The following is a 13,157-nucleotide window of genomic DNA, read 5'->3' as shown; positions in this document are numbered from 1 at the left end:
TATGTAGGTATGTTTTCAGAAAATTGTAGAAATATATGAAGCAATAGTTAGGTTCATAGAGAAAAATAAATGCTATATGTTCCCCATTTTGACATATATTGAATTGTCCAATATTTAAAAAAAATAAGTTAAATAAATAAGATAGATTCAGAATCCTCATGGTTATAATTCTTGAAATTTCTAAATTTTATAGCCATTTGTTCTCTCATACTTTCCACATTTATGCTATATTCTACTTTTTATTAATTTTTATTTTTATATTAATCACAGGTTATTTACTTTGTATGCCATCCATCTACTTTTTATTTCATCAAAGATAAATTACTCATAATGATAATTTCAAAAATTTAAAGCGTATGTTATTGTAGTGGCATTGCTGCTAAAGCTACCATCACAGTGATGAGCCTGTGGAGCAGAGCCAGTGTGTTCTAGAAGTCTGAGGATGCTGATAACTCAGACTACATGAAGTGAACACAAACTTTCCTCTCAAAAGGTAAAACTATGGTTTTACTAGGACTGTCTCTGCTTGCTGGTATCCAGAACTGTTCAGCAAAACCTTCTTATGCTCTGAAACTACGGCTTACTTTCTTATTTGTGCCACATATTGTGCCACATATTGAATTAGATTGTATATTACATAAAAAATGAAAATATAATTGTACTTATGCAAACTGGTGGCTGGGACCACTTTTCTCCTTCACATTTAATAAATGCTGGTCCATCAATTCCAAAACCTTCAGAACAATTGTACGTAACCTCTTCTCCATATTGGTAACTGTCTAGTTCATGAGACACAATACCATGAAGAATTGATGGTGGAGGTCCACAGGGAAGTCCTGGAAAAAAAAAACACACACACACACAATGAAAATAACATGGTGAAATGATTGCACCTTGCACTAATTCAAAAATTCACGTACATGCCTCAGTCCTATGTGCAGTAGTAACAGAAGGGAATGTTAACAAGGAGGATATGCCATCATAAAAGAGAGGACAGTGCTTCCAAAGGCCAAATTCTGGTCTGTGGCATCTGTTAAACACCTTCAAAGTTGAGTAAAAACTTGTCACCAATGTCTGACAATCATAAGTGACAAACAGAAAAAAAAAACCCAAAGAATTAATAATCTCATGGAACATGCTATATGTATTGAGTGGGGAGTTGGGGGGAGAGCACATGGTTGGAAAAAGACACTTAGGACTTCAACACCTGGTGGCAAATCCAACACTGCAACTCACATGAGCAGGTGAAGTCAGGCGACTATACACTGCATTTAAAAACACAAATGTGAGAATGAAAGTGGATCTCAAGACTGAGTCAAGACAATGAACTCAAAAAGCAGGTTAGATTGAATCATGCAAGTGAAAATTTATGGTTAAAGTATATAAATGATTATGTGCCATTCTAAATCATTCTTTCTCCTGGTTTGGAGGAAAATAGATTATTGGTAATGACTTGTTCTAAAACCAGAACTGAATATTCATGTTGCTCTCACCAACACAACGAGGTGGAGAGCTCCATTTTCCCATGTAGCAGGTTACCCCATGCTCCTCAGCTATCCTGAAACCATCATCGCAAACGTAGCTGAAGGTTGTGCCGTGTTCATGACTGCTGGACTCAGTTGCATTACTCCTTTCTTCTGACAAGGTAGGCCATTTAATAGATCCGTGTTCTATTTTAGGGGGCTGAGAACATGGAATTTTTGCTACATGAAGAACAAAAATAAAATAGTCAAGCAGAAATAAAACGTTTTACTCTTGGAAATAAAAAGAAAGTGGATAATGTCTCTATAGTATATATTTTATGCCCTCAATTTTCAATACCCCACCCTTTCACCTGAGTTCTCTTCAATATTCAAAGAAATATTGTTGTGAAGTAATTCAGAACTACTGACCAACACAGCGTGGTAATGGCTGCCACCTTCCATCTTTGCACACCATTTCTTCTGTGTCCTTAGCTAGGTAATTGTCTTGGCAAAGAACTGACACTTTTTCTCCATCCCAATAGTTCACTGTGGTTTCGAACACTTGGGCATTGGGAATCTGTGGTGGAGGAGGGCAGGATGTTTTCTCTTTTCCTAGAAAACATAAAAAAAAAAGAGAGTTCTTTACTAAAGATAGTATCTTAAATTATCAAAGTAATAATATTCATTAAATAGTAAATTAATTATGACCATGTAATAATCGTCAGTATTGTATACGTTTTAGCTTGTATAGCAATTTAATATCTATTCTTGTTCTCTTTAGAATTTTTTATTCACTTTTAATGCAGTTTTATATTATTTTTATGAAACTTATTTCAACTCTTTCTAACCTTTATAATATTTTAACTGAATTATACACTTAAATATATTATATTAAGAATACAGGGAAATTTCTCTAAATTTATCTATGGATATCTATGATCTAATATGTGGGATCAGATTAAAAATCCTCGTGAGGTAGTTTACCAATGAAATTTGATTAATGAATATGATTCTTACTTTTAGTTAATATGCTAAAGACTTTTCTCATTGCTGTGGCAAAAAATACATGACAAAAGCAACTTAGGAAGGAATGATGGAAGAAATGAAGAAAGGGGGAGAAGGGGGAGGAAGGAAGGAAAGGAGAAAAGGAAGGGAGGAAGGAAAAGAGGAAAGGTTTAATTTAATTCATCATGCATGGAAATCATGGAAGCAAAAGTGTGAAGCCACTCCTCTTATTTTATCCATATCGTCAGAGAGCACAGAGAGGTTAGTGCTGGTATTCAGGTCACCTTTCTCTTTAATTTATGCTGAGAATTTTGCTCATAAAATGATGCCGCTTACAATTATAGTGAATCTTTCCATCGCAGTTAACCCAAACTAAAAATGTTTTTTCAGTCATGCTCACAGGTGTTTTTTTCCCTAGAAAATTGTGGACTCTACCAAGTCAAAAAAAAAGTACTAGTTATCACAATTGATAATCAATTTGACCTTGACTCTTGGTCAATAAGAGTATGGAATAGGTTCACAAATGGTTTGTAATTCGTTATTCAAAATTTCAACTACCCTGGATCCCATTTAACATGAATTGGTTAGAGATATGGAAACTGGTGGCAGACATCCAGGATAATAAAAAATTAGTACTGGTATTAACAATATTCTGAAACATTTTGTATAAATCAGTACAAAATAAGGACTGCTCAGATTCATCTTTCAGATTCGTAACATGACACTATGCTTTCTTATTGGTTATTAAAAGCTTCATTTGTTAATATTTCTGCTTAAGTAAAGTTGAGTAGAAATAAATTAATAAATTTTTTTCACATTCTTTAAATAGCTAGCTAGCCATACAGGAAAGAAAAACTATTACTGTCTTAGTACTACCATCAAAATAATATCAGACATGATAAAATCACAGGCAACTACAGAACATCATATGTACTCTATTAACATGTATGTAATGGGTTTAACTTTGGAATGAAATGGAAATACTCTCTGTGAATTTTACTCTTTAGAAATCGTTTAAAATATAGAGTCAGGCAAGGCATCCAAAATAACAGTGATGAATACAAATAAGGAAGCAAAAGTAGTGGAGTGGCCCTCTTGCCTAGTGACATGGAATTGAAGGAGTCATATGAGTCAGAATTTTCTAGGTGAACAGGTCGATTGTTAAAAGAATAAGTGATCTGTTAGATTGACAGTACATGCAATCAAACAGAAATGCACGATGATTCAGCAGAGGCATAGAAAGGCACAGCACATTGGTTATGATAAAATAATTAGATGTAATGGAAACATAAGAGTGAGGGACCTTTAGGACACATAGAAAAAATCATGTTAATCAAGTTTTTTTTTTTTTGTATGTTTTACACTACAGGTCACTAACAAACATGATACAGTAATTTCTAAGCCATCTCCTAGATTAAGTATTTTCCCAGGAAATCTGTGTATTCATATATGGCAGGGTATCTGAACTCATGAAATCTCAAAAGGGTGGTCACCTAAAAAAGCTGTGGGTGATGACAATGCCAGCTGACATATTAGTATGTCTAGGGAAAATCCTACAAGGCTCTTTCCCTAGATGAAGACCTACAGGCAATTGATGGCTATCTGGAATAGAATAATCAGTCTTTACACAGAATGAGGTACAAACAAATAGTTTATCCAATTCCATGTACTTACTCTTAAACACATACACACAGGAGAGACATTAAATGGGCTCATTACACTGAATTTATATATACAAGTTTTGTTTGTATACATCATTTATATATGTATACTAATACATACATAAGAAGAAGAGGTCATGAATTGGACTTGAAGTAGGGGGGGCACAAGAGGAGTTGGAGTTGGAGTGGAAAGAGGGAGCAGAAGAAATAATATAAGTACAGTATTCATATATGAATTAAAAAATGTACAGTGTGTTAAGAATTTAAAGAAACCACTGCTGTTGGTGAGAAAAGACTAGAGTAATCACTAGAAGACAATATGAATAAAAGCTTACTTGTACAGTTTGGCTCAGGGTCCCATTTTCCATTGATGCAGACTGAGTGGCCATATTCCAGTTTTCCTTTACATCTGTAACTCATGTTAAAGTTGTGATTAAATTCATTCTTATTGGGTTGGATTGTCTCTACTTCAGTAAACCTTGGTGCTTTACACTTCTTTAGTTGATCTGTTGCTATACGAAAATATTTCCATGAAAAGCAAAAACAATTATAAGAAGTGAGCAAGCTGGTTACATTTAACTATCTATATAGTCAATGTGTGATGAAATTATGCTTTTATTTCTATAAATTCAGCCAACTAAAATGTTGAGGGTCACCATGCAGATGTGACCTATGGTGTGGGACCTACATGTTTTGTCCATTATTTTACATCTCAGAAACAGTATTAGGCAACTGCAAGAGTAGAAAATCACGGTTTCACATGCTCTACATAGTAAATGATTATGATATGACCACCTTTGACCCTAAACTTGAAGTTGTGAAAATGTTCAGATTTACTGCTGTCCCATAATATGATCTCTAGTTCATAATGTTAAATGTTAAAATAAAACACGTGTGGATAAGATGTGGGAATTTTCTATTTTAAGTTTCCTTTTTTGATAGATGTGATATAAGAAATGAATATAATATCTAAGTTATATCATGTAGAAAACAAATATCTCAAAATACTTTGTGAGAGAAAAGGCATAAGAAATTAAGTGCTTTTACTCAACACCTGTTTTTTTACATGCCCTTAAGAAGAGTCTGTAAGAAGTGTTTTCATATGCTAGATCATTAATATAACAATATTAAGTTATAATAATAAACTGTTCTGGCGGTGTTATGAGTTAAGGGCTATATACAGAGACCTTTTAATATGACATATATTTTACTTGCACAGTGAAGATGACAGTGTTTTTTTAAATTTGACATTTCTTTAAAGGTCCTAGATAACATTTGTTCATAATTTAAAACATAGAGTGAAATGTGCATAGATAGTGCAAATAAAAGCAAATAATCAGACAAAGTAGTGTAACTGCTTTACAAACAATATTTATAAAATATTGACAAAAGTGATGGAAGCACTGAAGGCTCCTGAGAATTAGTTTCTTCCTAAAGATTGGTTCACAAGAAGACAAAAGCTAATGCAGTATAAAGAAAATCAAAGGAGCATGATGACTATGTGATTGATTTGCTTCTCAGAGAGTCTCAAGAGAAATGTCAAGAGAAAGCTAAAGATATTGAGAAAAGTAAGAATATTTAGTAGTAGGGTAAAAATATTTTTTTCATAGAAATATTGGTACCATAATGCTAATAGCAAGAGTTAACTAGAGAGAGTCATCTAAAGGTGGCTACTGGAAGATTAACCATCAGAACAAATCCCTGACATCTGAACTAATAATAAAGCAGCACTTTGTAACTTACTATAGATAATTGAATTTCCATGCATGAAATGGTGTCTGATTTTTCTTCATATGAAATTATTTGTTAAATAGTTTTAAAGCAATGATGAAAATAGGTTTGACAAAATGTGTTTGTTGAGAAAAAAAACCCAAAACCAAAACCAAAAAAAAAAAAAAAAACATGAGGATTAATAAGCAGTAGAGGTGTTGATTTACATGGAAAACTGTCATGAAGTTTGTTGGCCTTCTGGGTATGGAGAACATATCAAAGCAACACAGGTCTAAGTGCCGTTTTCAAAGAGCACATTTCCCTGGCAGTCAGCAACATCTAAAACTCCAATGAAGAGTAAAGAATGGACACCAGGAACCATGCTGAAGGAATAACCCCAGATAACTCTAAGACCCTGTAGTTTTAGAGAAAAGAGAATGTAGGCTCCAAGATGCTTTCAGCCACTTGTTAAGATGCAATCACCAAAAGAACATTCTGAGTCAGTGTAGACTGAAGTGACCCATGGGATAATGTTTCTTATCCAACCCCAAATGTTTTGGTATAGCTGAGTTCTATAGGTGATGACAGGGCCTATAATCCCACCTTCAGCCTGGTGACTTCAGTCTGCAACATGAAGAATAAACACAAGCAATATAGATGTTCTTAGAGAGGAACATTTGTTATAGGAGAATAGGAAATAGATGATTTATTTCTTAGCTTTCCAAGACTTGAAAGGAAAGTGTCATATAATAGCAGAAATGATAGTTTTGTACATATCTTCTTGGGTAGTCACAGTCACATGTTAGTCACATGAAAATGTAAAGCTAGCAACCTGATTTATCTTAAGGTAACCAAGAAAAATTTACAGGTCATATTGATAATTATCTGTAGACATGCATCAAATTATAAACAATGAAAATTTGGATTCACATTATTTAAGACTAGTGAAATTTTGGACTCATATTACTTAAGACTACATATTTCCAAAAAGAATACTAACTTCATAAGTATATAATAGCAAATATCTCTGCAATAAAAATACTAAATTTTATAAAGTATCAATTTGAGGCACACTGACTTACCAACACATTGAGGAAGCTGAGTCCACCTTCCACGATAACATGAAACTGAACCATGTCCAATCATTGTGAATGTGTCTGCACAAGTGAACTCCACTGAGTATCCGTGGTGGTAGGGAGGGATAGATTGCGGGACATAGCCATGCTCGAGTTCAGGAATGTCTCCACATGTTCTCTCTTCCTCTGTAGATGTTTCACAAAAGTGTATTTATGATCAAGGCTTCATATAAGTTAAAAAAACAGTGTTGAAGTATTAATGTTTTTAATTACCAACACATATCGGCAAGGTTGTCCAGTTCCCATCAACACACTGGATTTTACTGGGTCCCTTCAGCAGAAACCTAGGTTTGCAATCATACTCCACCACATCACCATGGCTGTACTCTTCTTTCTTTGTTCCTTTAATTTCCCCATTTTTGATTTCAAGAGGTTGATTGCATGATCCTACTTCACCTATTGCAGAAGTATATGTAAATATAAATGAAAATGTCCATCTTATAATTTTTATACTGTTTGGACATACTCTATTCAATGTGAGGAAAGGCCTAGGTTATAAAAATACAAGCATTAATGGCAATGTAGACAAAATAAAAGATGTCTTTTCGGTCTTAGTAATCATGTCTGCATGTAGAAGCACACTGATACACATTTTAGCTTGAGAATAACTTTATAAATAAGTGACTGTGTCTTAGCCACACAATACATATCTTTATTGGATGTATACATATCTGAATATGCTTTAAACTATAGACATACTGGAAGACTGGGGAATGTTAAGGCAAGAAAAATAAACTTCTGATTCCATTTGTCAAATGTAAAACAAATACTGACCTTTACATGTCGGGAAACTAGGGGACCATCCAAAGTGGTAGCATTGTACTGAATTTGCTCCAACTCTGTATCCTGGTCGGCAAGAGAATTTCAACAAATCTCCTACTTTATATTTTTCTTTCTTGGGATTAACGTCTAAGTGTGGTTCTAGAATGGGAATGCTGCATTCTCTTTCTTGAAAAGTAAGATAATTAGAATATACAGTTAATCATTCATAAGTTTATCTCTCTCATGTACATTCATAGAAAGTGTCAGGAACCCTTTTCCTTATGAAAATTTCTGCCTACTAGCTTTGATACAGCCCCTAAATCAATATGAAAGTCTCTGAGAAATGTAACATAGTGAAACGTATTAATTATAAAATTGATTAATCAAATAAAGTTGTTTTCACTGGTTCTGATTGCTGCAGATAATTATCAATGTTAAAGTTATAAGTTCTCTATTCTCACAACACAAAATTGTTTCACTCATATTTAAAGTTAGTGTCATACAATAAATATTTCAATCATATACTAAAGTTATTTCAGTTAAATATAACAGGCAATTAAGTTACATAACATTATTTCTAACGTATCTGAAGTTAGGAAAATATAATTAGCATATTTAAAATTTTAAAAGACTATTAGAAACATGTGAAAAATATTTACATTACTATAAATTATTTTGTCATAGTTCTAATTTATAACTGTCAATTATTCTGTCTCAAATTAGGAATGTATAACATTCTCTATTATAATAAAAATTTTCTTAAATTTTTGACATTGTTGAGTGTTACCAAAAATAAGTAAGTAAGTAAGTAAGTAAGTAAATTAATTAATTAAATAAAATTGTTCTGTCTCGAAATCTCCCTTCTTTTAAATTTTTAATTAGGGTCATTCATAAAAGATAATTGATACTTTTAAAACTCAAAAGATGGAAACAGGAGGAATCAAGTTGGGGTGAAGGGAGAGGGTACTGGGGGAATTCATTGGAATTGGAGGCATCTTAATGGCAAGACAGAAACCTCGTACAATGGAAACTCCAATGAATCTATGTAGATAATCCAGCCACAAAAACCATTGACCTACAGTTTGTCCTGCCTGAAAGATGTGGCTGCAGAACTTGTGGGACCATACTTGAATGAAGACTAAGTAAGTATTCCAAGTGATTCAGCCTAACGGACTGCCTTAGTTGAGATTTTTCTCAAAAATATACATTCAGTTTGGCTTTGTTGGTCTTCTTGAGCAGCTCTCTGGGTCCTTCTATCTCCCCCTTCTTCCTGGACTCTGCCCAAAATTTGGCTATGAGTCTCAGCATCTGTTTTAATATCCTGTTGGGAGGAGCCTTTCAGAGAACTTCTTTGGTAGACTCTCATACTGTCCCCTCCCTTCCACTGCTTCTAGTTTCTATCCTGTTTGCCATTCTGAATGAGATTTAAGCATCCTCCCTAGGGTCTGTCTTCTTGATTAGCTTATTTAGGTCTATATATTTTAGTATGTTTATTCTATATTATATGGCTAATATCTTCTTATAAGTGAGTATATACCATGCGTGTCTTCCTGGTTCTGAGTTACCTCACTCAGGATGATCAATCAACAAAGCAAAAAAAATTGAGCCCAGGGAGCCCTGAAGAGACTGATGTACCAGCTAAGGACCATGCATGGAGAGGACCTAGAATCTCTGCTCTGATGTAGCCAAGAGACAGCAAGTCTCCATGTGGGTCCCCAAGTAAGGAGAGCAGGGCTGCCTCTGTCATGAACTCCATTGCCTTCTCTTTGATCACTTTTCCCTGGTGACACAGCCTTGCCAGGCCACAAGGGAAGAGGGTCCAGGAAGTCCTGATGAGACTTGATAAGGAAGGGTCAGATGGCAGGGCAGGAGAAGGCCCCTTTCAGTAGACTAGAAGAAGGAGGTGGGGGGGAAGAAAAAGGGGGGTGGTACTGAAAAGAGATGAGGGAGGGGGCTACAATCAGGATATAAAATGAGTAAGTTGTGAATAATAATAATAATAATAATAATAATAATAATAATAATAATAATAATAATGATATAGTCTGCCACCAAGACAACTTCAAAGAGGGTAGCTCAGATGATGCAGACTCACAGACTGCTTCTGCCAGGACTTCAGTTAAGTCCTGCATTTTCCTGTGCCACAGAGCCTGGAAAGCAAATGAAACAGCTATCTCTCCCACAGCTTGGTGACTATCCCAGTTTTCTTAGGATCGCCAAAGATGCCTTCACTCCCAGCTAGCGGGAAGAAATTTTAGGAACACAGCGCCTTCATTCCTAAGAGAAAAGGTGGCAGGCCAGGAGTCTCTGTCATTTCTATAGTTTTGGAAGCTACATGCTCTGCACTTCCTGTTTACTCCGGTGAAGTTTATCCTTCTCAGGTCTCTGATGGGATTGAAGAGTAGATAAGTTACAGGCTTATAATTTTCCTTATTATCCGATTCAGAAAATAAAACTCACAACAAAAGAAGTGTTTTATTTATAGAGTTGAAACATAGCAGCTTAAGTTGTTTAGGATCTAAGAAAACGTTTTAGGGTCTAAAAAGATATTCTATGTGAAATCTTGAATAGTGATTGATAGAAAGTGATTTAGATACAAAATTTCAGACTTATCAAGGTAAGATTTATAGTGGAGTTTCTCCAAGGTTGCCAAATACAAATGGCAACCTTGTTGTAAATATCATTCTTTCCTAACATTTCTCGTGATTGTTCTTCTAGTGTGTGATTTACTGATGTAAGATAAAAGGCATCTATTAGACAAAAGCGTGGGGATGTTAGGGTGCACTATGTGAAGCTGGGTCTCCATATATTCAGTTGTTGATTGCTAAATCAGCAGGGAGCTGAGAACTAGCTGGATCTTGGTGGTGTTGTTAGCATGGCCCATCACTGGCCTCATATTTTGTAAACCCTCACATTCCTCAATTGCTGATTGGTTTAATAAAGATCTGAAGGCCAATATCTAAGCATATGTGCTGTCACTTGTGTTATTGATCTTAGCCATCTGACAGTCTGAAGATGCAACCTCAAAGTAGTTTTAATATACATTTCCCTGGTGGCTAAGAATGTTGAACATTTCTCAGCCACTTCAGGTTTTGCTATTGAGAATTTTCTTCTTACATCTGTACCCCATTTTTAATTGGATCGTTTAGTCTGCTTATGTCTAGTTTCTTCAGTTCTTTACATATTTTGGTTATTATACCTCTATTAGATGTGGAGTTGGTGAAAATCTTTCCCCAAGCCAACCACAAATCCTTTAAACAACAATCTGTTCTGCCTGCAAGATGTGCTGAGGCAATGGTGGCTCAGAGCTTCTGGCAGCTTTGGCCAACTAATGACTGGTCTAACTTGAGGCCTAAGCCAGGGTAGAGAGCCAATGCCTGACACTGCACAGATGGCTAAGAACCAGAAGCTATATGGCCCAGAGACCTAGAGTATAACCAAACAACTGGCAGAAAAAAAAAGTCAGTGAAATGATCTTTAATGGTATTCTGCTAAACTCATAGGTTCTACCCAATCATCACATAGGCTTCCTTAATAAACTGAATGGAGCACATGGGAAGATCCTCAGACAAACATTAGGCAGAGCTTAGAGAACCCTGCAGAAAAAAAGAAAGAAAGATTGTAAAAAGGCACTTGAGTCCAGGACACCAGGAGAATATGGCCCACAGAATCAATTAAACAAGGCTCTTGGGGCTACAGAGACTGAAGCTGCAATTAAAGAGCCTGCATGGGTCTGTGCTAGATCCTTTGTATATGTGCTGTGGTTGCTTAGCTTGGTCATTCTGTGGGAATCCTAACAGTGGGAGTAGGGGTGTATATGACTCCTTTGCCTACTCTTGGGTCCCTTTCTCCTGCTTGGTTGTCTCATCCAGCCTTGATACTAGGTTTGTGCTTAGTCTTATTGTATCTTGTTATGCCATGTTTAGTTGATTTCCTTGAAAGGCCTACTCCTTTATGAAAGGGAAGGGGGAAGTAGTGGACCTGGTAGAGAGGGGAGCAGGGAAACTTGGAAAAGTGGAGGAAAGGGAGGCTGAGGTTGGTATGTACTGTAAGAGAGAAGAATAAGGAGAAAGAAGAGAAAGAAGAATAAGTTAATGGTATAGGTATTAGTTTGATTTTTGTAAAACTCTCTTATCTCTGTGAGACTGGGATGAATTGCTCTTTTTATTACTACGTAATGGGAAAGAGATACAAAAGAGAGTAAAACTGTTTTCTTGCCCATCTGTAGATTCCATAGATAACTGTAATGCACACCTTTTTCTGTACACACTTGTAAACTTTCCTTTTAGCTAGCGTTGCTACGGCATACTGTTTGACCCAATGCTAATAAATTCATTTAATTTAAATTTGAATTGAACCTAAGTGTTTGGTTTTACAGTAGATTTGAATGCTACAACATTACAATCATCTATAGTTGTTCTTTTATTTGTATCTATTCCTGTTTATATATTTTTGCTTACTTAATTAAAAATTATATTATTAACATACCATAATACTCTGTCTTAAAGTGTAAAAATCTTTCTTGTATCTGACCCAGATGCTGTATTTACATGGAGGCTATAACTTGTGAGATGTGAATTAAAGATCTGTGTGAGCTGACATACACCAAAAGAGAAATGTTTCTCTTTGTCTAAGACTAACTCTAAGTGCTGATGTATGGAAGTGAGTATCAAGTTATATTCTTAGGTGTATTGTTCTTTAAGTTTGCTGTTAATACTGCTAGCTTAAGTGTACTTGATAATAATTATTTGGACCCATCTCCTCACAATGAAAAACTCTTAGACAATCTCAAATAAGCCTGAATGGTGATCTTATCCAGTTCTATGTTGCATGGTTGAGGCCAGAACACATAACAATACTTAAAATGCCAAACTTTGTTCATATTTTGGAGTCTTGCCACTGTGGTGACAAATTCCTATCTGTTTGCTCATATTGTCATTCGTCTTCATTAAATTTGAAATATAACACTCTCTTAAAGCATCAGTTTGTACTGTTGTCTCAGTCACATCCACTGTCTTTCTTCTGGTTCACATTTCTCTGTCAGGCCTGGAGACATTGAAAGTCCATGGGAATTTTTTGTATGACAGTTTCCTTGAGATTGAAATATTCCATCCTGCACGGAAGCTCCTTAAGCAGGAAGGTATATAACTCAAAATAGCTTCAAGGAGTCCCTGAAACTGTCCTGATTCAGTAATCCTCTCTTTTCCATAATAAACTAGCTAGCTAGGTTGCTGAGAGTCACTCTAAGACAAGCAAAGCCACAAAGACACTCAGACTAACCTAGATGAAAAAAAAGAGGAAGAGGAAGAAGAGAAAGAAGAAGGAAGAAGAAAGAAGAAAAGAAGAAAAAGGAGAAAGAAGAACAAGGAGGAGGAAGAAGAAGAAGAAGAAGAAGAAGAAGAAGAAGAAGAAGAAGAAGA

General features: G+C 35.3%; 1 protein-coding gene across 2 annotated transcripts in view; it reads right to left on the bottom strand.

The window, feature by feature from the left end:
• The window catches only part of LOC129689457 (complement factor H-like), a 109,459-nt gene that overhangs the window by 37,038 nt on the left and 59,264 nt on the right, over positions 1 to 13,157 (bottom strand). Inside the window, exons 12-18 of one of the 2 annotated variants that reach the window (XM_055624681.1) lie at positions 7,750 to 7,923; positions 7,189 to 7,371; positions 6,922 to 7,101; positions 4,465 to 4,641; positions 1,893 to 2,075; positions 1,494 to 1,703; positions 663 to 836 (exon numbers count right to left, since the gene is read on the bottom strand). The exons of the other annotated variant lie outside the window; for it this stretch is intronic. Coding sequence (XP_055480656.1) covers positions 663 to 836; positions 1,494 to 1,703; positions 1,893 to 2,075; positions 4,465 to 4,641; positions 6,922 to 7,101; positions 7,189 to 7,371; positions 7,750 to 7,923 — 1,281 coding nt within the window. The remainder of the gene's footprint in view (positions 1 to 662; positions 837 to 1,493; positions 1,704 to 1,892; positions 2,076 to 4,464; positions 4,642 to 6,921; positions 7,102 to 7,188; positions 7,372 to 7,749; positions 7,924 to 13,157) is intronic. 2 annotated transcript variants of the gene reach the window in all.

Source organism: Psammomys obesus, unplaced genomic scaffold, assembly GCF_907164565.1.
Source record: "Psammomys obesus unplaced genomic scaffold, mPsaObe1.curated_primary_1811, whole genome shotgun sequence".
Taxonomy (NCBI): domain Eukaryota; kingdom Metazoa; phylum Chordata; class Mammalia; order Rodentia; family Muridae; genus Psammomys; species Psammomys obesus.
This window is presented reverse-complemented; position numbering and strand designations above follow the sequence as displayed.